Source organism: Xenopus tropicalis, chromosome 3, assembly GCF_000004195.4.
Source record: "Xenopus tropicalis strain Nigerian chromosome 3, UCB_Xtro_10.0, whole genome shotgun sequence".
NCBI classification, from domain to species: Eukaryota; Metazoa; Chordata; class Amphibia; order Anura; family Pipidae; genus Xenopus; species Xenopus tropicalis.
In genome coordinates, this window is record NC_030679.2 from 140,117,060 (window position 1) to 140,144,161 (window position 27,102).

Genomic DNA, 27,102 nt, shown 5'->3' on the forward strand with positions numbered 1-27,102 from the left:
GGAAACTTCGGCGATTTTTAGCTGGTGAGATGGCATATCGGGGAGATTTGTCGTGCGGCGACTTACCTCCCCGTCTGTCACAGCCCTAAATTGCAATTCGATAACATAAAACTGGCCAGGCACCCATTCATTTGAAACATAAAATATATTATTTGCATATTACTTTTATAACTTGATATAAAGGGAATGTAAACCCTCAAATGACTGTCATATTCCTCAGAGAGCTCTTCTAAGGACTTACAACTTACATTAATTATTTTCTCATTTTCAAGATATAAGCAGTTGTGTAATTGGTAATATAATGAATTTGAAACAACGGTGCAGCCTGCTGGTCATTTTAGTCAAATGGGTACAGTACAATACAATATCTGAGATACCACATGTCTACACCATTTGCTACTGACCAAAGAAATGTAAGGTGACTCTTTTCTGTTCGCTCACTCCATTTTCTACACTGTCAGATCGGTTTGTTTGGCGAGGTTGCCAGGATTTGGCCGAATACTGAACCGAATCCTAGTGGTGTTATTTCAAATTCATTATATTAAGTTGAAAAACTGCTGATATCTCGATAACTAGAAATACAAATGAATATAAGTTGCAGAAATGCTCAGAAGAGCCCTTTGATTGGTTATGAGGGTTTACATTTCATTTTAACTATTGTTTTCCTCAAATTCTGTTTGTTTTAATAAATAAATAAATATTACCTGTCAGAGTGCTGCTTATGCTTTAGGTGTATAAAGACGGTGGCCACTAATTAGACTGTAAGCTCTTTGGGCAGGGCTTTTGTTTCTTGATGCTGTATTTGTTTCTTTTACTGACTGCACTGTTATTTTCACTTCTTGATCATCAATACACTGTCTTATTTACCTTCTTCTCTATATGGAGTGACGCCTTGTAAATAAAGACATTTTAAAAAACATTTGTTTTGTTTACTTTCAAAAACACCACTTGGTGACACTGTATTTATATGTTTGTCTCGCCTACCAACATCTGTAGTATTCCTGCAGCTTATTGGTACTTACGAACATCCTTCTGTAAATGCAACCTTTATTAATCACGGTTACCCCAATGTTTCTATATATCTGTAACCTTGTTATGGGCTAAGGGGGCCCAGCCTGAAGGCCAGTTAAGGGGGGATTTGGGGTGAGTGCTTATTTGTGCCCTGGGTACCCCTGGAATTATAGCAGGGTGACTGTTACCCCAATGTTTCTATATATCTGTAACCTTGTTATGGGCTAAGGGGGCCCAGCCTGAAGGCCAGTTAGGGGGGGATTTGGGGTGAGTGCTTATTTGTGCCCTGGGTACCCCTGGAACTATAGCGGGGTGACTGTTACCCCAATGTTTCTATATATCTGTAACCTTGTTATGGGCTAAGGGGGCCCAGCCTGAAGGCCAGTTAGGGGGGGATTTGGGGTGAGTGCTTATTTGTGCCCTGGGTACCCCTGGAACTATAGCGGGGTGACTGTTACCCCAATGTTTCTATATATCTGTAACCTTGTTATGGGCTAAGGGGGCCCAGCCTGAAGGCCAGTTAGGGGGGGATTTGGGGTGAGTGCTTATTTGTGCCCTGGGTACCCCTGGAACTATAGCGGGGTGACTGTTACCCCAATGTTTCTATATATCTGTAACCTTGTTATGGGCTAAGGGGGCCCAGCCTGAAGGCCAGTTAGGGGGGGATTTGGGGTGAGTGCTTATTTGTGCCCTGGGTACCCCTGGAACTATAGCAGGGTGACTGTTACCCCAATGTTTCTATATATCTGTAACCTTGTTATGGGCTAAGGGGGCCCAGCCTGAAGGCCAGTTAGGGGGGATTTGGGGTGAGTGCTTATTTGTGCCCTGGGTACCCCTGGAACTATAGCAGGGTGACTGTTACCCCAATGTTTCTATATATCTGTAACCTTGTTATGGGCTAAGGGGGCCCAGCCTGAAGGCCAGTTAGGGGGGATTTGGGGTGAGTGCTTATTTGTGCCCTGGGTACCCCTGGAACTATAGCAGGGTGACTGTTACCCCAATGTTTCTATATATCTGTAACCTTGTTATGGGCTAAGGGGGCCCAGCCTGAAGGCCAGTTAGGGGGGGATTTGGGGTGAGTGCTTATTTGTGCCCTGGGTACCCCTGGAACTATAGCGGGGTGACTGTTACCCCAATGTTTCTATATATCTGTAACCTTGTTATGGGCTAAGGGGGCCCAGCCTGAAGGCCAGTTAGGGGGGGATTTGCGGTGAGTGCTTATTTGTGCCCTGGGTACCCCTGGAACTATAGCAGGGTGACTGTTACCCCAATGTTTCTATATATCTGTAACCTTGTTATGGGCTAAGGGGGCCCAGCCTGAAGGCCAGTTAGGGGGGGATTTGGGGTGAGTGCTTATTTGTGCCCTGGGTACCCCTGGAACTATAGCAGGGTGACTGTTACCCCAATGTTTCTATATATCTGTAACCTTGTTATGGGCTAAGGGGGCCCAGCCTGAAGGCCAGTTAGGGGGGATTTGGGGTGAGTGCTTATTTGTGCCCTGGGTACCCCTGGAACTATAGCAGGGTGACTGTTACCCCAATGTTTCTATATATCTGTAACCTTGTTATGGGCTAAGGGGGCCCAGCCTGAAGGCCAGTTAGGGGGGGGATTTGGGGTGAGTGCTTATTTGTGCCCTGGGTACCCCTGGAACTATAGCAGGGTGACTGTTACCCCAATGTTTCTATATATCTGTAACCTTGTTATGGGCTAAGGGGGCCCAGCCTGAAGGCCAGTTAGGGGGGAATTTGGGGTGAGTGCTTATTTGTGCCCTGGGTACCCCTGGAACTATAGCAGGGTGACTGTTACCCCAATGTTTCTATATATCTGTAACCTTGTTATGGGCTAAGGGGGCCCAGCCTGAAGGCCAGTTAGGGGGGGATTTGGGGTAAGGGCTTATTTGTGCCCTGGGTACCCCTGGAACTATAGCAGGGTGACTGTTACCCCAATGTTTCTATATATCTGTAACCTTGTTATGGGCTAAGGGGGCCCAGCCTGAAGGCCAGTTAGGGGGGGATTTGGGGTGAGTGCTTATTTGTGCCCTGGGTACCCCTGGAACTATAGCGGGGTGACTGTTACCCCAATGTTTCTATATATCTGTAACCTTGTTATGGGCTAAGGGGGCCCAGCCTGAAGGCCAGTTAGGGGGGGATTTGCGGTGAGTGCTTATTTGTGCCCTGGGTACCCCTGGAACTATAGCAGGGTGACTGTTACCCCAATGTTTCTATATATCTGTAACCTTGTTATGGGCTAAGGGGGCCCAGCCTGAAGGCCAGTTAGGGGGGGATTTGGGGTGAGTGCTTATTTGTGCCCTGGGTACCCCTGGAACTATAGCAGGGTGACTGTTACCCCAATGTTTCTATATATCTGTAACCTTGTTATGGGCTAAGGGGGCCCAGCCTGAAGGCCAGTTAGGGGGGGATTTGGGGTGAGTGCTTATTTGTGCCCTGGGTACCCCTGGAACTATAGCAGGGTGACTGTTACCCCAATGTTTCTATATATCTGTAACCTTGTTATGGGCTAAGGGGGCCCAGCCTGAAGGCCAGTTAGGGGGGGATTTGGGGTGAGTGCTTATTTGTGCCCTGGGTACCCCTGGAACTATAGCAGGGTGACTGTTACCCCAATGTTTCTATATATCTGTAACCTTGTTATGGGCTAAGGGGGCCCAGCCTGAAGGCCAGTTAGGGGGGGATTTGGGGTGAGTGCTTATTTGTGCCCTGGGTACCCCTGGAACTATAGCAGGGTGACTGTTACCCCAATGTTTCTATATATCTGTAACCTTGTTATGGGCTAAGGGGGCCCAGCCTGAAGGCCAGTTAGGGGGGGGATTTGGGGTGAGTGCTTATTTGTGCCCTGGGTACCCCTGGAACTATAGCAGGGTGACTGTTACCCCAATGTTTCTATATATCTGTAACCTTGTTATGGGCTAAGGGGGCCCAGCCTGAAGGCCAGTTAGGGGGGAATTTGGGGTGAGTGCTTATTTGTGCCCTGGGTACCCCTGGAACTATAGCAGGGTGACTGTTACCCCAATGTTTCTATATATCTGTAACCTTGTTATGGGCTAAGGGGGCCCAGCCTGAAGGCCAGTTAGGGGGGATTTGGGGTAAGGGCTTATTTGTGCCCTGGGTACCCCTGGAACTATAGCAGGGTGACTGTTACCCCAATGTTTCTATATATCTGTAACCTTGTTATGGGCTAAGGGGGCCCAGCCTGAAGGCCAGTTAGGGGAGGATTTGGGGTGAGTGCTTATTTGTGCCCTGGGTACCCCTGGAACTATAGCGGGGTGACTGTTACCCCAATGTTTCTATATATCTGTAACCTTGTTATGGGCTAAGGGGGCCCAGCTTGAAGGCCAGTTAGGGGGGATTTGGGGTGAGTGCTTATTTGTGCCTGGGTACCCCTGGAACTATAGCGGGGTGACTGTTACCCCAATGTTTCTATATATCTGTAACCTTGTTATGGGCTAAGGGGGCCCAGCCTGAAGGCCAGTAAGGGGGGGATTTGGGGTGAGTGCTTATTTGTGCCTGGGTACCCCTGGAACTATAGCGGGGTGACTGTTACCCCAATGTTTCTATATACCTGTAACCTTGTTATGGGCTAAGGGGGCCCAGCCTGAAGGCCAGTTAGGGGGGGATTTGGGGTGAGTGCTTATTTGTGCCCTGGGTACCCCTGGAACTATAGCAGGGTGACTGTTACCCCAATGTTTCTATATATCTGTAACCTTGTTATGGGCTAAGGGGGCCCAGCCTGAAGGCCAGTTAGGGGGGGATTTGGGGTGAGTGCTTATTTGTGCCCTGGGTACCCCTGGAACTATAGCAGGGTGACTGTTACCCCAATGTTTCTATATATCTGTAACCTTGTTATGGGCTAAGGGGGCCCAGCCTGAAGGCCAGTTAGGGGGGGATTTGGGGTGAGTGCTTATTTGTACCCTGGGTACCCCTGGAACTATAGCAGGGTGACTGTTACCCCAATGTTTCTATATATCTGTAACCTTGTTATGGGCTAAGGGGGCCCAGCCTGAAGGCCAGTTAGGGGGGGATTTGGGGTGAGTGCTTATTTGTGCCCTGGGTACCCCTGGAACTATAGCAGGGTGACAGTTACCCCAATGTTTCTATATATCTGTAACCTTGTTATGGGCTAAGGGGGCCCAGCCTGAAGGCCAGTTAGGGGGGGATTTGGGGTAAGGGCTTATTTGTGCCCTGGGTACCCCTGGAACTATAGCAGGGTGACTGTTACCCCAATGTTTCTATATATCTGTAACCTTGTTATGGGCTAAGGGGGCCCAGCCTGAAGGCCAGTTAGGGGGAGATTTGGGGTGAGTGCTTATTTGTGCCCTGGGTACCCCTGGAACTATAGCAGGGTGACTGTTACCCCACTGTTTCTATATATCTGTAACCTTGTTATGGGCTAAGGGGGCCCAGCCTGAAGGCCAGTTAGGGGGGGATTTGGGGTGAGTGCTTATTTGTGCCCTGGGTACCCCTGGAACTATAGCAGGGTGACAGTTACCCCAATGTTTCTATATATCTGTAACCTTGTTATGGGCTAAGGGGGCCCAGCCTGAAGGCCAGTTAGGGGGGGATTTGGGGTAAGGGCTTATTTGTGCCCTGGGTACCCCTGGAACTATAGCAGGGTAACTGTTACCCCAATGTTTCTATATATCTGTAACCTTGTTATGGGCTAAGGGGGCCCAGCCTGAAGGCCAGTTAGGGGGAGATTTGGGGTGAGTGCTTATTTGTGCCCTGGGTACCCCTGGAACTATAGCAGGGTGACTGTTACCCCACTGTTTCTATATATCTGTAACCTTGTTATGGGCTAAGGGGGCCCAGCCTGAAGGCCAGTTAGGGGGAGATTTGGGGTGAGTGCTTATTTGTGCCCTGGGTACCCCTGGAACTATAGCAGGGTGACTGTTACCCCACTGTTTCTATATATCTGTAACCTTGTTATGGGCTAAGGGGGCCCAGCCTGAAGGCCAGTTAGGGGGGGATTTGGGGTGAGTGCTTATTTGTGCCCTGGGTACCCCTGGAACTATAGCAGGGTGACTGTTACCCCAATGTTTCTATATATCTGTAACCTTGTTATGGGCTAAGGGGGCCCAGCTTGAAGGCCAGTTAGGGGGGATTTGGGGTGAGTGCTTATTTGTGCCTGGGTACCCCTGGAACTATAGCGGGGTGACTGTTACCCCAATGTTTCTATATATCTGTAACCTTGTTATGGGCTAAGGGGGCCCAGCCTGAAGGCCAGTTAGGGGGGGATTTGGGGTGAGTGCTTATTTGTGCCCTGGGTACCCCTGGAACTATAGCAGGGTGACTGTTACCCCAATGTTTCTATATATCTGTAACCTTGTTATGGGCTAAGGGGGCCCAGCCTGAAGGCCAGTTAGGGGGGGATTTGGGGTGAGTGCTTATTTGTGCCCTGGGTACCCCTGGAACTATAGCAGGGTGACTGTTACCCCAATGTTTCTATATATCTGTAACCTTGTTATGGGCTAAGGGGGCCCAGCCTGAAGGCCAGTTAGGGGGAGATTTGGGGTGAGTGCTTATTTGTGCCCTGGGTACCCCTGGAACTATAGCAGGGTGACTGTTACCCCAATGTTTCTATATATCTGTAACCTTGTTATGGGCTAAGGGGGCCCAGCCTGAAGGCCAGTTAGGGGGGATTTGGGGTGAGTGCTTATTTGTGCCCTGGGTACCCCTGGAACTATAGCAGGGTGACTGTTACCCCAATGTTTCTATATATCTGTAACCTTGTTATGGGCTAAGGGGGCCCAGCCTGAAGGCCAGTTAGGGGGGATTTGGGGTGAGTGCTTATTTGTGCCCTGGGTACCCCTGGAACTATAGCAGGGTGACTGTTACCCCAATGTTTCTATATATCTGTAACCTTGTTATGGGCTAAGGGGGCCCAGCCTGAAGGCCAGTTAGGGGGGGATTTGGGGTGAGTGCTTATTTGTACCCTGGGTACCCCTGGAACTATAGCAGGGTGACTGTTACCCCAATGTTTCTATATATCTGTAACCTTGTTATGGGCTAAGGGGGCCCAGCCTGGGGATTTTATCCCCCTTTGGATAAACTCGTAGTTACACCAGATATTCCTGGGCAGTAGGTTAAACTTGAGAGGCTACTAACCTTTACAACTGTTATGCAGCTATGTGAATAACTAATAGGGCAGAATGACAACAAAACAAGGGAGACTGCATAAGATTTTCCACAAAAGCAAAAATCCTCTATACCGAATGTACCTCAGCAGAAACCATCTCAGTACTTGACAAGACACTGAGGTAAACCCTTCATTACACCCACAGACCAACACAACCAATAGAACTTCTCTCTTTTCGCTTACTGTAAACCGAGGCTTGACACGCATAATGCAAGTGTCTTCACTTCCGGACTTTCAGCCAATCAGCGCTACAGAGCTGGCTGCATGGGCTAAACCATTTTGCATGGCACAAACTCTGAGCAGGGTGCTGAGCGAGTTGTTGGGGTGTAAGGAGTTCCATAACCAGGGGGATCCCGGTACCAGTGTTCTGCCCGGCCATGTTAGCTCAACGGTTTCTTCCGTGCTGCTTGTCGGCCCCCCCGGCTGTGGGAAGAGCGGGCTCCTGTTTAGCGCCGCCCTTGTGGCCGCGGAGGAGGGTGCGGGGCCGGTAATATTTATATCCCGGGAGTCCCTGCAGCGGCTGCCCGGGGGTGGGAGGGAAGCCAGAGAGCCGCTCCTACTCAAGGTGATTCTATAGGGAAGGAGGTTTATATGGGGGGGCAGAGAGACAGGGTGTGGCTACCAGGGAAGGGCTGGGGGGCGGGGCAGAGAGACAGGGTGTGGCTACCAGGGAAGGGCTGGGGGGCCATGAGTGCAGGGCAGTAGTTTGTATTGGGCCATATTATGGGGGGACTGGGAACAGCTGTGAGGTGGGTTCTGACTCCGCGGGGTTGGGGCAAATGGGATGAGTGATTTATAGAGCCTTAAGCTGGCCATACACGGGCAGATCCTGCAGGTGCCCCAGCCGCGTCCCCTAACCCCCCCCCCAGGGGCCCCCCTAACCCCCCCCCGCAGGGCCCCCGCCTGACGTCCTCCCCGAGCGTGTATAAATTGAACGCGTCGGGGAGGAACAGTCAGTAGGGGGAGCGCCGGCAAAGGTCGGACTGGGCCGCTGGGGCCCACCGGGATTTTTCCCGGTGTCCCGGCGGCCCAGTCCGACCCTGGGCAGATCCGCTCGCTTGGCGATGTCGCCAAGCGAGCGGATCTGCACCCGATATCCCCACCTACGGGTGGCGATATCGGGGAGGCATGTAGGTGAATTCGATCGTTTGGCCCTGGGGCCAAACTATGGAATTCTGCACGCGGCAATGGGGCAGTCGGTTCGGGGACCACATCAACGAGCCGATGCGGTCCCCAATCCGACGGGATTTTCTAACCTGGCCGATCAATATCTGGCCAATTTCAGGCCAGATATCGGTCGGCCAGCCCGCTCGTTTATGCCCCTACACGGGCCGATAAGCTGTCGAGTCGGTCCAAGGGACCCATATCTGCAGCTACAATCTGCCCGTGTATGGGGACCTTTAGGGGAAGGACATATTATGAGGGGACAGATAATAGAGCAAAGTGCCAGGGAAGAATGTTAGTTTAGGGCAGGGATCCCCAACCTTTCTTACTCCTGAGGCATGGGTCATATGTAAAAAGACTTGGGGAGCAACACAAGCACCATAACAGTTCATGGAGGAGCCAAATAAGGGCTGTGATTGGCTATTAGGGGCCTCTATGCACCCTATCAGCTTACAGGGGCTTTATTTGGTAGCAAATCTTGTTTTTATTCAACAAAAACTTGCCCCCAAGTCAGGAATTCAAACATAACTCCCTGGTTTGGGGGCACTGAGAGCAACATCCAAGGGGTTGGGGAGCAACATGTTGCCCCTGAGCCACTGGTTGGGGATCCCTGCTCATGAGTGTATCCAGATGGATTTGCATAGCTTTGGTTGGCATGTCGTACTTGTAGTTATTTTTTTCAGCTATTGTTCTGTAGCAGTTTTTGATCTTAGTAATTTTTTTTCTTTTTAGCGAATCCGGTTTCTGTATCCTTCTTCTCTCAGGGAGCTTCTGCACCTTGTCTCGTCCATGCACCTCTCCTTCCCAGCTCCTTCTCTAATTGTGGTGGATGGACTGGAACGCTACCTCGCTCCGACCTGTGGCTCTGCTGATGGGGCTCTTATTTCAGGCCTTTTGCTAGACTCTGCTGCACACTTTAAGTGCGGCCTCCTGATATCTGCAGCACAACCTCTGGAGATGGGTGGAGATGGAGCATTCCTGGCCGTGGAGCGATATTTTCCAGCCCAGTGCCATATCTATGGCGAGGTGACAACTGAGCAGGAAGAGGGCACCTTTCACATAAGCTTCCCTTCCCATTTCCCACCTTGTGTCCTGCACACAGCAAAGGATGGTACTCTGAAAATATCACTTCCGAAAGCTTCATTTTCGTGACGGGATCGAATGTGAAAACTTACCACCTCATACTAAAATGTGTGTAGATCAGGGGTGCCAAGACTTTTTTCCGCGGCGATCGACTTTTGACTCCTCCCCGCGTACATACACATACCCAATAAACACGCGGAACCGCCGCACTTCCGCATTTCCCGGCTTCGACGCGGTCCACCAGAAATCCACAGGGGATCGACTGGTGGACCGCGATCAACATTTTGGCCACACCTGGTGTAGATGATAAATTCTTTCATGTTTCATGTATAGTGTTGATGCTTTTGCAACTTTTCAGAAAACATTGTTTAATGTAAATATTGTCAAAAAATAAAAAAATTTAACAACTTGACTACTGTGCAGTGATATTGGTATTTAAGCTGACTGGATATTGCAGTGGTTAGTACTATAATACTTCATGGACACCCAATTATTTTCACAGGAGATATTTGTAGTATTAAGTTTGGGTTGGTTTCACTATTCAACGCGAGGCATTTTCGGCGATTTGCCGAAATCGCGCCGCCGCGTGTGCCATCCCACCGGCAACTTACATTTTCGCCGGTGGGATGGCAACGGATGGCAACTTGGGGAAATAAGTCGCCCGCGAACAGGGAGATTTGTCGCAGGCGACTAATCTCCCCGTGTGCCAGAGCCCTTAAAGGTAATAGATCAGCCCCATTGTGTAAACTGTAAAGGCGCCCCCCCCATAGGGGGACACCTTTACAAGCACACTAATCAGCTCTGATAAGTCACTTGACAAAATAGTGATAAAAGCAAGCATTTTATTGGTTGTCCTGAGGCTATATTCAGGGTCGGACTGGGGGTGCAGGGGCTGCCGACCCAGGGGCCCTGCAGGTGCCCCCGCCGGCCTTGTCCCCCGCACCCCTTAGGGGCCCCCGCTGCACCCCCTAACCCCCCACAGAGACCCCTGCTGCACCCCCTAACCCCCCACAGAGACCCCCGCTGAGCCTCCCTAACTCTCTGCAGGGGCCCCTGCCCAACGTCATCCCCTGAGCGCGCCAAGTTTAACACGTCAGGAGAGGAACACCGTCTGGGCCTCAGGGGCCCACCAGCCCAGTCCGACCCTGGTTATATTTTGGTGGTCGTAGCTTAGGTGCAATCCATTTAAATCTCACCCATGGAACAATAAATCTAAACCCTACCACTGGTCACTGTAGAAAAATAAGAAAATAGTATTTTTATTACAAAATGTATACAACAACATATAGTACAAAAATGTTATAGAACCAAATGAGTGGGGAAAAAAGACAAAATGAAATTATATACAGAACACTAAAAATTCTTTAGGAAAAACTCTGGGGTTAAGAAAAGATCTATAGTTTCCCCCTGCCCCTAACACCTTTTAAAAAGGAAGAGGAGACTATTATAATGATGAAATACATTTTGAAATCACGTTGTTTGTCCCAGAACAACAGCATTTATATACAGATATGTACATTGCATGATTCTCTGGTGTAGGCCACCTACTTGGCTACCATAGCAAGATTAGGACTTGGTCTTCAACAGAAGATCTTCAGGTTGGCTGTCATCTTCAGTGATGAATGATACACCCTGGATTCACTAAAGCCAACATAACATAAAAACTTTCCAACAACCCCTGCCCAAATGTAAGATCCAAAGCCAGACCCTCTCATCATTTAGCAAGTCTTATTTGTTAATACGTATAAAGGCTTCTTGTTCAAAGTCTTGAGTAACTCAACTGGAGCTACTATATCAACAAAGGATGAAAATGAAGAAACATGTAAATTTATCCTTAGTTCCATTGATATTAATGCCATTTTTTTTATATTTTCCTCCAATCATTAACCTCCTGCCTATGTAGTAATCCTCTGTTCCACCATGTATTTTCTCACGGACTTCAGCATTGTGAAACCTGCCTTCAGCATTGTGAGTATATAGGGGCCAAGAAGTTTGTGATCGGGCTGTTCTGATAAAAGTTCGGAGATGGCGGCGGGCTGCTTTCTCCGGAATTAGACATATCAAGGTAGGTGTACTTAAGTGGAATGCGAGGAGGGATGGGCCTTGGTTTGGGCGAGAGGAGACCCTCACAAGTCTGTAGTTCAGTGTACTCAAAACTCGAGGGAGAACTCTGCTTCCCATCGGAGCTCACTGAGTTTTCCCTAGACACTCTGTGCCGTTCACGCTCCACCATTGGAGCTTCCACATACTCATCTTCTCTAAACAGTTCACCATGACTTCTGTCTCCTTTTAAATTCTGCACTCTGTCGTCTGCCTTTACTGTAATCTGCTCCTCCCTGGTCTCCTCCAATACCACATCTTTACTTGGACTTTTGTGCAACCTGGAGTCCAAGTTTTCAGCACCGACTAAGCCAGCTTTATGCCTCTGAGCCTGAAACCACTCCAGAGAACGAGGCATGCGATTCTCATCCAAAACCACGTAACTGTCCTTCAGTGGATTTGGGTTGAAAGAGCGTGGAAGTGCGGCAGATGGAAGCTCAGAAAGGACCTCCAGTGTAGATGAGGGATCTTCTTGAAAGACATGTCTGGAGATCCACAATAGGTAGGTGTCAGCCTGGCCAAGCCATAACTGGACAAAGAAAAACAAAAAGTTGAATTTATAAATGGAAGTTTTATACATTGGTATGTTTTACACATTTTTTGCCCCTAGTGCAGTTGTCTGTGCAGCGATTATAGTGTAGAGACGTAACAATACCTTGAAATTTCCTTTGTGCGTTGTGAAGAGCCCCTGGAAATGATTCTCTGGGGTGGGGACTTGCGGCCACACCTTGTGTTTCAGGAACCTGTAAAGAGACAAGTGAAATGAGGTTCCCAAGAAGAAAATGAGCACTGAGAAAAGATGCATCCTTGCACGTCGGCCTTACCTGCCGTGTCTCATGAACACATAAACTCCGACTCCAGCAACCAGGGCCACAAAAAAAGTTATACTCAACAACAAGAGAAGGCGGAGATCTGTAAGAGAGGAAGCGAATGAGTCCACGGGTAGAACCCCCACCTTCTTTTCAGTCCTACAGTGCACCTTAATGTATCCCCTTTATTGTGTCTTAAACAACGAGGCTCAGTCATCTTGTCACCGGCCTTACTGTTGTCTGCCCTTATAAAGGTGCTTATAGTATATACTACGCCCCCATCAGGACACAATTTATATAGCACTCGTGCTCTGGACCAATCATACACTAGTCACACCTTTGATACTACATCCAGTAATAAACCACACTATAGGTGGCCATACACGTGAAGATCCGCTTGCTCGGCGAGGTTAGCCAAGCGAGCGGATTTTCTCCCAATATCACCACCTACTGGTGGGTGATATTGGGTGATTTTAGGCTAATTCGATCGAATGGAATAGGCCCAGTTGGTTCGGGGACCACCTTCAACGAGCCAATGCGGTCCACAATCCGACTACATTTTTTAACCTGCCTGATCGATATCTGGCCGATTTCAGGCCAGATGTCAGTCGGGCAGGCTGGGAGTTTGTGCCCCTACACGGGCCGATAATCTGCCGAATTGGTCTAAGGGCTCAATATCGGCAGCTACAATCGGCCCTTATGTGTGCCGGAAGGATTTAAGCAGCTCGCCCACTCACCAATAAAGGTTTCTATGGTAATAGGTGCAGTCCAATCACTCCAGTAGCCTTTATATGATGCACCATCAGCTTTGCATCTTACTGTGACGGTATATGCAACTTGGGCGAAATCAGTGAGGATAATCTCAGTCCTTCCTGCTTCCACCTCCACCTGCAGCAACAAGAGTGCGAGTGAATGTACGGAGAGGATATGCAATGCTGGACGTACATAGGAAGATCTGCTCATTATTTTTGGTAATGAATTAATCTCGACAAACTAGCAGATCTTCACCCAATTTGGCCACCCAAGTGGAGAGTCCCTTGAGCCAATGATTGAACTATTGATGAAGGACTACATCCCTGCAATGAGGTTCTTCATTTGATAAGATCAGTATTTAGCCATAGATTGTCCAATCAAGAGAGGCCACACCCAATGTTTGTATGACACAAGCTTGCACCGGGCAGATCCATTTCCACCGAATTCAGCCTTACCGTCTGCACTTCACCATTTGGGGTTGAGTAGTTGACCTGGTATTTTATCTCATTGTTTATATCATGATTCTTTTGGAAGTGTGGGGGTTTCCATGAAATCAGAAGTCCCCGCGGATCCTGCTTCTCCTTCACCGTCACGTTTAAGGGGGGATTGAGCAACACTTTGGAAACAAAAAGAAAATGAAATGCATTCAATTGAGACGGATCCCTAAACTCAATGTTTAATCTTACCACAGTTTACCATTATTTTACCCTCCATATTTTTTGAAGGATCCCATACTTATAGCCCAGGACTGGGACAAACAAGGCAGTTGAGAGTAACAGGGCTGAACATAATGGGGCGTTATGTGGGCGTATTAAAAAACTTCTGTAAATGGGGCAGATATCCCACATGTGCAGAGCCGATGCGGTCCCCGATCCGACTAAATTTTTTAACCTGCCCGATAAATATCTGGCTGATTTCAGGCCAAATATCGGCCGGTCAGGCCCGTCGGTAGTGCCCATACACGGGCAGATTAGCTGCCGAATCAGTCTAAGGGACCCATACCTGCAGCTAGAATCGGCCCGTGTATGGGGACCTTAAGTCAGGTGGCCACTCATGACCAAATCCAGGCATATGCTTTAAGACTGGCTTATTTAGCGACTGATTTGACCACCAACAGGTGGGCCAAATCAGGATGATACAATTGCTCAGCCCCCCCGGCTTATGGGGTTACATTGAATCCAGAATTTGGTCCAGGATTCAGATAAAACCTACAATCAGATCGTAATGAGTGCCTATGGCCAACCAGCAGAAAAGATACTGCTTCAACATGCCAATGCGTTTTTTCCTAACAGGACTCCCAGACCTGCCAAATACTGGTCTAGCAGGCCATCGGAAGGGACCATATGGCCATATAAGCTGCCGAAGGCATTTAACTGACCCTGATTGATATCTAGTTGAGGGTTTGTTAGATATTGGTCTGGATGGCTGGAGAACCTGCAAACCACCTAAATGAGGCCAAGAAAAACCCAGTGCCTGCAGATGGATACTTTAGATCAGGGGTGGGCAAACTTTTTGGCTCAGGGTCCAACAGACGGGCCAAGAGTTTGATATATGGGCCAGGCCAGTGTTACGCCGTCACTGCTCGTTGGTACAAGTCTTGCGTGATGAGACTTGCGGAGTCGGCGGCCCGGATTAAAAAGCCGAACGTGCCGGACGTGGCCCGCGGGCCGTAGTTTCCCCACCCCTGCTTTAGATGAACAACAATGTTGTGCAATTCCCAGCATCCTCCAACTTCCAAAGGATACTGGGAGTTGTGCAACATCACCCGTAAGCTGCAAGGTTGATGGGCCTGAGATAAATCTGTGGGGGAATTGCAGATCTATCCCTCTGGGTATAATGTTCCGCTGGGATAGAGAAGGGAGAATAACATCAGAAGGTAAAGGGGCTTCTTACCGAGTTCATTAATATAGATCTCCCTGGCAGCCTGGCACCCGGGGCATGGGTACACAGAGATGGTGATGCCAGCGAACAGGACAACTTCAGTGACTGGAAACTCACAGATGTACCACCAGGTGTTATTAGATGCCTCCTCTGTCCTGAGCCGGCACGTCTTGGTTTGGTCACTGAGTGGGAAACAGGAGAGCGGCATAAGGGAATATGGGCAAAATGTAATGGCACGACCCTCACCCCTGGTTACCCATAAGCCTCGTACTAATGGCGCTCACTCTGATCAACAGACTGTATTAGTCATACAGAGAATGTAATGTCAGCCATAAGGTGCTAACAGGCACAGCTTCCAGTAGGGACCAATAAGGTGACTGATTGCTATTGGCCACTGTGCTTTTGCAGTGGGACAGCCAGACTCCATGTTCCATAGCCCCCTCCTGTCTGTGTCACTGTATCACCCTGCCGTGGGAGGGGCAGACTCCATGTCCCATAGCCCCCTCCTGTCTGTGTCACTGTATCACCCTGCAGTGGGAGGGGCAGACTCCGTGTCCCATAGCTCCCTCCTGTCTGTGTCACTGTATCACCCTGCAGTGGGAGGGGCAGACCCCATGTCCCATAGCCCCCTCCTGTCTGTGTCACTGTATCACCCTGCAGTGGGAGGGACAGACTCCGTGTCCCATAGCCCCCTCCTGTCTGTGTCACTGTATCACCCTGCAGTGGGAGGGGCAGACTCCGTGTCCCATAGCCCCCTCCTGTCTGTGTCACTGTATCACCCTGCAGTGGGAGGGACAGACTCCGTGTCCCATAGCCCCCTCCTGTCTGTGTCACTGTATCACCCTGCAGTGGGAGGGGCAGACTCCATGTCCCATAGCCCCCTCCTGTCTGTGTCACTGTATCACCCTGCAGTGGGAGGGACAGACTCCGTGTCCCATAGCCCCCTCCTGTCTGTGTCACTGTATCACCCTGCAGTGGGAGGGGCAGACTCCGTGTCCCATAGCCCCTTCCTGTCTGTGTCACTGTATCACCCTGCAGTGGGAGGGACAGACTCCATGTCCCATAGCTCTCTCCTGTCTGTGTCACTGTATCACCCTGCAGTGGGAGGGGCAGACTCCATGTCCCATAGCCCCCTCCTGTCTTTGTCACTGTATCACCCTGCAGTGGGAGGGACAGACTCCATGTCCCATAGCTCCCTCCTGTCTGTGTCACTGTATCACCCTGCAGTGGGAGGGGCAGACTCCATGTCCCATAGCCCCCTCCTGTCTGTGTCACTGTATCACCCTGCAGTGGGAGGGACAGACTCCATGTCCCATAGCCCCCTCCTGTCTGTGTCACTGTATCACCCTGCAGTGGGAGGGACAGACTCCGTGTCCCATAGCCCCCTCCTGTCTGTGTCACTGTATCACCCTGCAGTGGGAGGGACAGACTCCGTGTCCCATAGCTCCCTCTTGTCTGTGTCACTGTATCACCCTGCAGTGGGAGGGGCAGACTCCGTGTCCCATAGCTCTCTCCTGTCTGTGTCACTGTATCACCCTGCAGTGGGAGGGGCAGACTCCATGTCCCATAGCCCCCTCCTGTCTGTGTCACTGTATCACCCTGCAGTGGGAGGGGCAGACTCCATGTCCCATAGCCCCCTCCTGTCTGTGTCACTGTATCACCCTGCAGTGGGAGGGACAGACTCCATGTCCCATAGCCCCCTCCTGCCTGTGTCACTGTATCACCCTGCAGTGGGAGGGACAGACTCCGTGTCCCATAGCTCCCTCCTGTCTGTGTCACTGTATCACCCTGCAGTGGGAGGGACAGACTCCGTGTCCCATAGCTCCCTCCTGTCTGTGTCACTGTATCACCCTGCAGTGGGAGGGACAGACTCCATGTCCCATAGCTCCCTCCTGTCTGTGTCACTGTATCACCCTGCAGTGGGAGGGACAGACTCCATGTCCCATAGCTCCCTCCTGTCTGTGTCACTGTATCACCCTGCAGTGGGAGGGACAGACTCCATGTCCCATAGCTCCCTCCTGTCTGTGTCACTGTATCACCCTGCAGTGGGAGGGGCAGACTCTTTGTCCCATAGCCCCCTCCTGTCTGTGTCACTGTATCACCCTGCAGTGGGAGGGACAGACTCCGTGTCCCATAGCTCCCTCCTGTCTGTGTCACTGTATCACCCTGCAGTGGGAGGGACAGACTCCATGTCCCATAGCTCCCTCCTGTCTGTGTCACTGTATCACCCTGCAGTGGGAGGGACAGACTCCGTGTCCCATAGCTCCCTCCTGTGTCACTGTATCACCCTGCAGTGGGAGGGACAGACTCCATGTCCCATAGCCCCCTCCTGTCTGTGTCACTGTATCACCCTGCAGTGGGAGGGACAGACTCCATGTCCCATAGCCCCCTCCTCTCTGTGTCACTGTATCACCCTGCAGTGGGAGGGACAGACTCCATGTCCCATAGCTCCCTCTTGTCTGTGTCACTGTATCACCCTGCAGTGGGAGGGGCAGACTCTTTGTCCCATAGCCCCCTCCTGTCTGTGTCACTGTATCACCCTGCAGTGGGAGGGGCAGACTCCGTGTCCCATAGCCCCCTCCTATCTGTGTCCCTGTATCACCCTGCAGTGGGAGGGACAGACTCCGTGTCCCATAGCTCCCTCCTGTCTGTGTCACTATGTTAGGTGGTACTCACTCTTCAGAATAGGAAAAAGATGCATTTTTTGTTTTTTCTCCCTCCCAGAAACAGATAAAATCATTCAAGTCCGTTGTGAAGCAATGTGGATTCTGATATTCCTCAGGAATTTTCTCAGATACTGCATGGAAACAAAATAAATACATTTTCTGAGTAAATGCAATATATGCAGCCCCCAGTGAATCTAAGGGGGGAATGCACAGCAGTGGTGATATTGTGCTATCAAGCCCACATCTACATGTAATAGTGATTTTGCCAGCAGGATTTTTCATTACATTCGCTGGTCATTTCATTTTAGGGGCATTTTCTGAAGGGGGTGGTTTAGTTGCTATAGAAACTATACATCATTTTTTCAGGACAATCTGGGCTTTCTAATATTTTCTAAATGTTTGTGTAATTTCACTTTTGTAACAAGGTTCAATGGTCTGAATACCAACAAAAATAAACTAATTGCTATTTCCATAATATAGGGATATGCAGTATATGTGGAAATACAACTGATTTAGAATTTGGCATGTTTCATGAATGTGCCTGTACCAAATACGTATAGTTTTATGGAGATTTTTGACAAAAACTCAAAGCTCCGCCACAGAAATCAACATCCTGTACTTCAGATTCCAAGGCCAAAAACAGTAGGTTCACCCCAGTGAGAAATAAAAGTGGTTAAATATCAATGTACATTCATATTTTGATGCAACAGGATCAGGGCCCACCAGGGTTTTTTTCCCCAGTGCCTATTTGGGCCAGTCCAATCTTGGACAGTACAACAATATCCCAGTGTGGGTGCTGTTTGCTGAAAACCAAGATGGCTGCTGGGATCAGAAGTGACACAGCTAAATGTGCCGAGCAGCTCTGCAGTTATGGAAACGCTATGGGGCATAGATAAGTCTTACTAAAGTGATTAAAGAGGGGGCACTGCTGCTAAAACTAAACATTTGCCCGGGAAACTTTACTTTTCGTTTAAATTGAGATTTATACAATATATAATAATGCAGATGTGAGGTAAAAAAGATGGGGTAAATTACACTTGTTTGTAAAAATGTTAATGAGGCTTTTGCACCTTTTTTTCTAGGTTTTATACAGAAATATGTCCCCTAACAAAGGCCTGTTAATCCCCGGCAATGGTGCCCATACAGGAAGTGTGAGTGCCTTATTGCCCCTGTAACTAGTTATTCCAGTAACCCCGCCCCTGAGTGCCTTATTGTCCCTGTAACTCCTTATTCCAGTAACCCCGCCCCTGAGTGCCTTATTGCACCTGTAACTCCTTATTCCAGTAACCCCGCCCCTGAGTGCCTTATTGCCCCTGTAACTCCTTATTCCAGTAACCCCACCCCTGAGTGCCTTATTGTCCCTGTAACTCCTTATTCCAGTAACCCCGCCCCTGAGTGCCTTATTGTCCCTGTAACTCCTTATTCCTGTAACCCCGCCCCTGAGTGCCTTATTGCACCTGTAACTCCTTATTCCAGTAACCCCGCCCCTGAGTGCCTTATTGTCCCTGTAACTCCTTATTCCAGTAACCCCGCCCCTGAGTGCCTTATTGTCCCTGTAACTCCTTATTCCAGTAACCCCGCCCCTGAGTGCCTTATTGCCCCTGTAACTCCTTATTCCAGTAACCCCGCCCCTGAGTGCCTTATTGCCCCTGTAACTCCTTATTCCAGTAACCCCGCCCCTGAGTGCCTTATTATCCCTGTAACTCCTTATTCCAGTAACCCCGCCCCTGAGTGCCTTATTGTCCCTTTAAAACCGTATTACAGTATAGGTGCTAGGGAACTGCTTCTGGGCCATAGGGCTGTCTATGCCATAATTCAGAATAATATTTTATTTACTTTCCTATTACAGCTATGAGACATGTACATAACGTTCCCAAACAATGCTGGTTACCCTGCCTCCCCTCGCTCTGAGTGTCTGGAGCTGTAGATAAGAGCGGCAGTGACACAAACATGTTATTATGACATAGAGTGTCACATGACCTGCTTCCTGGGCAGGGTGGCCCAACATGTCTTCATATATGTAAGTATGTATGTATATTCATTTTTAAAAAAAATTTTTGTTTGTTTGTTTTTTGCAAACACCAAACCAGTATATGAAAATAATGATCTTGGATAGAGATACATGTTACTCTTATTAAGCACTTGTGCCCTTGTTTGCACTGACCCTTTAACCCATTAAACACATCCAATTCGGTCACTTTGCTCCCCAGTGGGACTGACCCTTTAACCCATTAAACACATCCAATTCGGTCACTTTGCTCCCCAGTGGGACTGTCCCTTTAACACATTAAACACATCCCATTCGGTCACTTTGCTCCCCAGTGGGACTGTCCCTTTAACCCATTAAACACATCCCTGCCATTCGGTCACTTTGCTCCCCAGTGGGACTGTCCCTTTAACCCATTAAACACATCCCTGTCATTCGGTCACTTTGCTCCCCAGTGGGACTGTCCCTTTAACCCATTAAACACATCCCTGTCATTCGGTCACTTTGCTCCCCAGTGGGACTGTCCCTTTAACCCATTAAACACATCCCTGCCATTCGGTCACTTTGCTCCCCAGTGGGACTGACCCTTTAACCCATTAAACACATCCCATTCGGTCACTTTGCTCCCCAGTGGGACTGACCCTTTAACCCATTAAACACATCCCTGCCATTCGGTCACTTTGCTCCCCAGTGGGACTGACCCTTTAACCCATTAAACACATCCAATTCGGTCACTTTGCTCCCCAGTGGGACTGTCCCTTTAACCCATTAAACACATCCAATTCGGTCACTTTGCTCCCCAGTGGGACTGACCCTTTAACCCATTAAACACATCCCTGTCATTCGGTCACTTTGCTCCCCAGTGGGACTGACCCTTTAACCCATTAAACACATCCAATTCGGTCACTTTGCTCCCCAGTGGGACTGTCCCTTTAACCCATTAAACACATCCCTGCCATTTGGTCACTTTGCTCCCCAGTGGGACTGTCCCTTTAACCCATTAAACACATCCCTGTCATTCGGTCACTTTGCTCCCCAGTGGGACTGACCCTTTAACCCATTAAACACATCCCATTCGGTCACTTTGCTCCCCAGTGGGACTGTCCCTTTAACCCATTAAACACATCCCTGCCATTCGGTCACTTTGCTCCCCAGTGGGACTGTCCCTTTAACCCATTAAACACATCCAATTCGGTCACTTTGCTCCCCAGTGGGACTGACCCTTTAACCCATTAAACACATCCTTGTCATTCGGTCACTTTGCTCCCCAGTGGGACTGACCCTTTAACCCATTAAACACATCCCATTCGGTCACTTTGCTCCCCAGTGGGACTGACCCTTTAACCCATTAAACACATCCTTGTCATTCGGTCACTTTGCTCCCCAGTGGGACTGACCCTTTAACCCATTAAACATATCCAATTCGGTCACTTTGCTCCCCAGTGGGACTGTCCCTTTAACCCATTAAACACATCCCTGTCATTCGGTCACTTTGCTCCCCAGTGGGACTGTCCCTTTAACCCATTAAACACATCCCTGCCATTCGGTCACTTTGCTCCCCAGTGGGACTGTCCCTTTAACCCATTAAACACATCCCATTTGGTCACTTTGCTCCCCAGTGGGACTGTCCCTTTAACCCATTAAACACATCCCATTTGGTCACTTTGCTCCCCAGTGGGACTGACCCTTTAACCCATTAAACACATCCCATTTGGTCACTTTGCTCCCCAGTGGGACTGACCCTTTAACCCATTAAACACATCCCATTCGGTCACTTTGCTCCCCAGTGGGACTGACCCTTTAACCCATTAAACACATCCCATTCGGTCACTTTGCTCCCCAGTGGGACTGACCCTTTAACCCATTAAACACATCCCATTCGGTCACTTTGCTCCCCAGTGGGACTGACCCTTTAACCCATTAAACACATCCCATTTGGTCACTTTGCTCCCCAGTGGGACTGACCCTTTAACCCATTAAACACATCCCATTTGGTCACTTTGCTCCCCAGTGGGACTGACCCTTTAACCCATTAAACACATCCCATTTGGTCACTTTGCTCCCCAGTGGGACTGTCCCTTTAACCCATTAAACACATCCCATTTGGTCACTTTGCTCCCCAGTGGGACTGACCCTTTAACCCATTAAACACATCCCATTCGGTCACTTTGCTCCCCAGTGGGACTGACCCTTTAACCCATTAAACACATCCCTGTCATTCGGTCACTTTGCTCCCCAGTGGGACTGTCCCTTTAACCCATTAAACACATCCCTGCCATTCGGTCACTTTGCTCCCCAGTGGGACTGTCCCTTTAACCCATTAAACACATCCCTGTCATTTGGTTACTTTGCTCCCCAGTGGGACTGTCCCTTTAACCCATTAAACACATCCCTGTCATTTGGTTACTTTGCTCCCCAGTGGGACTGTCCCTTTAACCCATTAAACACATCCCTGTCATTCGGTCACTTTGCTCCCCAGTGGGACTGACCCTTTAACCCATTAAACACATCCCTGTCATTCGGTCACTTTGCTCCCCAGTGGGACTGACCCTTTAACCCATTAAACACATCCCTGCCATTCGGTCACTTTGCTCCCCAGTGGGACTGTCCCTTTAACCCATTAAACACATCCCTGTCATTCGGTCACTTTGCTCCCCAGTGGGACTGACCCTTTAACCCATTAAACACATCCCTGCCATTCGGTCACTTTGCTCCCCAGTGGGACTGTCCCTTTAACCCATTAAACACATCCCTGCCATTCGGTCACTTTGCTCCCCAGTGGGACTGTCCCTTTAACCCATTAAACACATCCCTGTCATTTGGTTACTTTGCTCCCCAGTGGGACTGTCCCTTTAACCCATTAAACACATCCCTGTCATTTGGTTACTTTGCTTCCCAGTGGGACTGACCCTTTAACCCATTAAACACATCCCATTCGGTCACTTTGCTCCCCAGTGGGACTGACCCTTTAACCCATTAAACACATCCCTGCCATTCGGTAACTTTGCTCCCCAGTGGGACTGACCCTTTAACCCATTAAACACATCCCTGCCGTTCGGTCACTTTGCTCCCCAGTGGGACTGACCCTTTAACCCATTAAACACATCCCTGCCATTCGGTCACTTTGCTCCCCAGTGGGACTGACCCTTTAACCCATTAAACACATCCCATTCGGTCACTTTGCTCCCCAGTGGGACTGACCCTTTAACCCATTAAACACATCCCATTCGGTCACTTTGCTCCCCAGTGGGACTGACCCTTTAACCCATTAAACACATCCCTGCCGTTCGGTCACTTTGCTCCCCAGTGGGACTGACCCTTTAACCCATTAAACACATCCAATTCGGTCACTTTGCTCCCCAGTGGGACTGACCCTTTAACCCATTAAACACATCCCTGTCATTCGGTCACTTTGCTCCCCAGTGGGACTGACCCTTTAACCCATTAAACACATCCCTGTCATTCGGTCACTTTGCTCCCCAGTGGGACTGACCCTTTAACCCATTAAACACATCCCATTCGGTCACTTTGCTCCCCAGTGGGACTGACCCTTTAACCCATTAAACACATCCCTGCCATTCGGTCACTTTGCTCCCCAGTGGGACTGTCCCATTAACCCATTAAACACATCCCTGCTATTCGGTCACTTTGCTCCCCAGTGGGACTGTCCCATTAACCCATTAAACACATCCCTGTCATTCGGTCACTTTGCTCCCCAGTGGGACTGACCCTTTAACCCATTAAACACATCCCTGTCATTCGGTCACTTTGCTCCCCAGTGGGACTGACCCTTTAACCCATTAAACACATCCCTGTCATTCGGTCACTTTGCTCCCCAGTGGGACTGACCCTTTAACCCATTAAACACATCCCTGTCATTCGGTCACTTTGCTCCCCAGTGGGACTGACCCATTAACCCATTAAACACATCCCTGCCATTCGGTCACTTTGCTCCCCAGTGGGACTGACCCTTTAACCCATTACACACATCCCATTCGGTCACTTTGCTCCCCAGTGGGACTGACCCTTTAACCCATTAAACACATCCCATTTGGTCACTTTGCTCCCCAGTGGGACTGACCCTTTAACCCATTACACACATCCCATTCGGTCACTTTGCTCCCCAGTGGGACTGACCCTTTAACCCATTAAACACATCCCTGTCATTCGGTCACTTTGCTCCCCAGTGGGACTGACCCATTAACCCATTAAACACATCCCTGCCATTCGGTCACTTTGCTCCCCAGTGGGACTGACCCATTAACCCATTAAACACATCCCTGCCATTCGGTCACTTTGCTCCCCAGTGGGACTGTCCCTTTAACCCATTAAACACATCCCTGCCATTCGGTCACTTTGCTCCCCAGTGGGACTGTCCCTTTAACCCATTAAACACATCCCTGCCATTCGGTCACTTTGCTCCCCAGTGGGACTGACCCATTAACCCATTAAACACATCCCTGCCATTCGGTCACTTTGCTCCCCAGTGGGACTGTCCCTTTAACCCATTAAACACATCCCTGCCATTCGGTCACTTTGCTCCCCAGTGGGACTGTCCCTTTAACCCATTAAACACATCCCTGTCATTTGGTTACTTTGCTCCCCAGTGGGACTGTCCCTTTAACCCATTAAACACATCCCTGCCATTCGGTCACTTTGCTCCCCAGTGGGACTGACCCATTAACCCATTAAACACATCCCTGCCATTCGGTCACTTTGCTCCCCAGTGGGACTGTCCCTTTAACCCATTAAACACATCCCTGTCATTTGGTTACTTTGCTCCCCAGTGGGACTGTCCCTTTAACCCATTAAACACATCCCTGTCATTCGGTCACTTTGCTCCCCAGTGGGACTGTCCCTTTAACCCATTAAACACATCCCTGTCATTTGGTTACTTTGCTCCCCAGTGGGACTGTCCCTTTAACCCATTAAACACATCCCTGTCATTTGGTTACTTTGCTCCCCAGTGGGACTGACCCTTTAACCCATTAAACACATCCCATTCGGTCACTTTGCTCCCCAGTGGGACTGTCCCTTTAACCCATTAAACACATCCCTGCCATTCGGTAACTTTGCTCCCCAGTGGGACTGACCCTTTAACCCATTAAACACATCCCTGCCGTTCGGTCACTTTGCTCCCCAGTGGGACTGACCCTTTAACCCATTAAACACATCCCTGCCATTCGGTCACTTTGCTCCCCAGTGGGACTGACCCTTTAACCCATTAAACACATCCCTGCCGTTCGGTCACTTTGCTCCCCAGTGGGACTGACCCTTTAACCCATTAAACACATCCCTGCCATTCGGTCACTTTGCTCCCCAGTGGGACTGACCCTTTAACCCATTAAACACATCCCATTCGGTCACTTTGCTCCCCAGTGGGACTGACCCTTTAACCCATTAAACACATCCCTGCCATTCGGTCACTTTGCTCCCCAGTGGGACTGACCCTTTAACCCATTAAACACATCCCATTCGGTCACTTTGCTCCCCAGTGGGACTGACCCTTTAACCCATTAAACACATCCCATTCGGTCACTTTGCTCCCCAGTGGGACTGTCCCTTTAACCCATTAAACACATCCCTGCCATTCGGTAACTTTGCTCCCCAGTGGGACTGACCCTTTAACCCATTAAACACATCCCTGCCGTTCGGTCACTTTGCTCCCCAGTGGGACTGACCCTTTAACCCATTAAACACATCCAATTCGGTCACTTTGCTCCCCAGTGGGACTGACCCTTTAACCCATTAAACACATCCCTGTCATTCGGTCACTTTGCTCCCCAGTGGGACTGACCCTTTAACCCATTAAACACATCCCATTCGGTCACTTTGCTCCCCAGTGGGACTGACCCTTTAACCCATTAAACACATCCCTGCCATTCGGTCACTTTGCTCCCCAGTGGGACTGTCCCTTTAACCCATTAAACACATCCCTGTCATTCGGTCACTTTGCTCCCCAGTGGGACTGACCCATTAACCCATTAAACACATCCCTGCCATTCGGTCACTTTGCTCCCCAGTGGGACTGACCCTTTAACCCATTACACACATCCCATTTGGTCACTTTGCTCCCCAGTGGGACTGACCCTTTAACCCATTACACACATCCCATTCGGTCACTTTGCTCCCCAGTGGGACTGACCCTTTAACTCATTAAACACATCCCTGTCATTCGGTCACTTTGCTCCCCAGTGGGACTGACCCATTAACCCATTAAACACATCCCTGCCATTCGGTCACTTTGCTCCCCAATGGGACTGACCCTTTAACCCATTACACACATCCCATTCGGTCACTTTGCTCCCCAGTGGGACTGACCCTTTAACCCATTACACACATCCCATTTGGTCACTTTGCTCCCCAGTGGGACTGACCATTAACCCATTAAAGACGTTCCCAGTGGGACTGGGGTGCAGAATGCACTTACTGTGTCGGAGGAATTCAGGGGTGATTATTGAGTCTTCAGCGGTCCCTGTGGATAGAAGTGCCCAAAAGGCCAAAAGAAAGGGCAGTGTCCTCCACTGTAGGGTCCTGAATAAAGGGTGAGATGGGGCACCCATAGCAGGGATCTTCCCAGGAACGCTGCAGTCTAACGGGGTCTTTCCCTTCTCATTGCTTTCTGTACTCTAGCTCTACTCTAGCTCTGTATCTGCTTGTGTCTCCATGTGCCTTTCTGCCCCTCCCTGTATCTCCCATAGCCTCCACCCTCGCACCCCTGAGAATTGCAGCACAGTCTCTGAACAGAAAGTGAGATAAGCGACTCCCGGGGGTAGCAGTGAGTGAGTGCAGGGTAGAGCTGTGAGTAGGAGTCAGTACAGGCAGTGAGTGAGTGCAGGGCAGAGCTGTGAGTAGGAGTCAGTACAGGCAGTGAGTGAGTGCAGGGTAGAGCTGTGAGTAGGAGTCAGTACAGGCAGTGAGTGAGTGCAGGGCAGAGCTGTGAGTAGGAGTCAGTACAGGCAGTGAGTGAGTGCAGGGCAGAGCTGTGAGTAGGAGTCAGTACAGGCAGTGAGTGAGTGCAGGGCAGAGCTGTGAGTAGGAGTCAGTACAGGCAGTGAGTGAGTGCAGGGCAGAGCTGTGAGTAGAAGTCAGTACAGGCAGTGAGTGAGTGCAGGGCAGAGCTGTGAGTAGGAGTCAGTACAGGCAGTGAGTGAGTGCAGGGCAGAGCTGTGAGTAGAAGTCAGTACAGGCAGTGAGTGAGTGCAGGGCAGAGCTGTGAGTAGAAGTCAGTACAGGCAGTGAGTGAGTGCAGGGCAGAGCTGTGAGTAGGAGTCAGTACAGGCAGTGAGTGAGTGCAGGGTAGAGCTGTGAGTAGGAGTCAGTACAGGCAGTGAGTGAGTGCAGGGCAGAGCTGTGAGTAGGAGTCAGTACAGGCAGTGAGTGAGTGCAGGGCAGAGCTGTGAGTAGGAGTCAGTACAGGCAGTGAGTGAGTGCAGGGTAGAGCTGTGAGTAGGAGTCAGTACAGGCAGTGAGTGAGTGCAGGGCAGAGCTGTGAGTA

At 49.7% G+C, this 27,102-nt stretch overlaps 2 protein-coding genes across 2 annotated transcripts; one reads left to right on the plus strand and one right to left on the minus strand.

Moving 5' to 3' along the window:
• Positions 1-7,354: 7,354 nt before the first annotated feature.
• On the plus strand, positions 7,355-9,820 carry swsap1 (SWIM-type zinc finger 7 associated protein 1). Its single transcript, XM_002939116.4, has 2 exons — positions 7,355-7,726; positions 9,058-9,820. Exons 1-2 carry the CDS (start codon positions 7,370-7,372, stop codon positions 9,475-9,477), a joined length of 777 nt encoding a protein of 258 aa, XP_002939162.1. The 5' UTR covers positions 7,355-7,369; the 3' UTR covers positions 9,478-9,820.
• An 817-nt stretch (positions 9,821-10,637) lies between these two features.
• On the minus strand, positions 10,638-26,368 carry epor (erythropoietin receptor). The gene is made up of 8 exons (XM_002939109.5): positions 26,035-26,368; positions 17,628-17,748; positions 14,964-15,133; positions 13,526-13,686; positions 13,055-13,205; positions 12,333-12,420; positions 12,164-12,251; positions 10,638-12,037 (listed from the first exon to the last, which is right to left on the minus strand). Exons 1-8 carry the CDS (start codon positions 26,165-26,167, stop codon positions 11,369-11,371), a joined length of 1,581 nt encoding a protein of 526 aa, XP_002939155.1. The 5' UTR covers positions 26,168-26,368; the 3' UTR covers positions 10,638-11,368.
• Between the last annotated feature and the right edge of the window lie 734 nt (positions 26,369-27,102).

What these genes read in the sequence shown, in the direction of transcription:
- epor (XM_002939109.5), bottom strand. Translation starts at nt 26,167, where the DNA reads ATGGGTGCCCCATCTCACCCTTTATTCAGGACCCTACAGTGGAGGACA. An exon ending in TCTTTTTCCTATTCTGAAGA is followed by an intron (nt 15,134 to 17,627) that starts GTGAGTACCACC and finishes TTTCCCACTCAG; the next exon opens with TGACCAAACCAAGACGTGCC. An exon ending in TACCATAGAAACCTTTATTG is followed by an intron (nt 12,421 to 13,054) that starts GTGAGTGGGCGA and finishes CCTCTCTTACAG; the next exon opens with ATCTCCGCCTTCTCTTGTTG.
- swsap1 (XM_002939116.4), top strand. Translation starts at nt 7,370, where the DNA reads ATGCAAGTGTCTTCACTTCCGGACTTTCAGCCAATCAGCGCTACAGAG. An exon ending in GAGAGCCGCTCCTACTCAAG is followed by an intron (nt 7,727 to 9,057) that starts GTGATTCTATAG and finishes TTTTCTTTTTAG; the next exon opens with CGAATCCGGTTTCTGTATCC.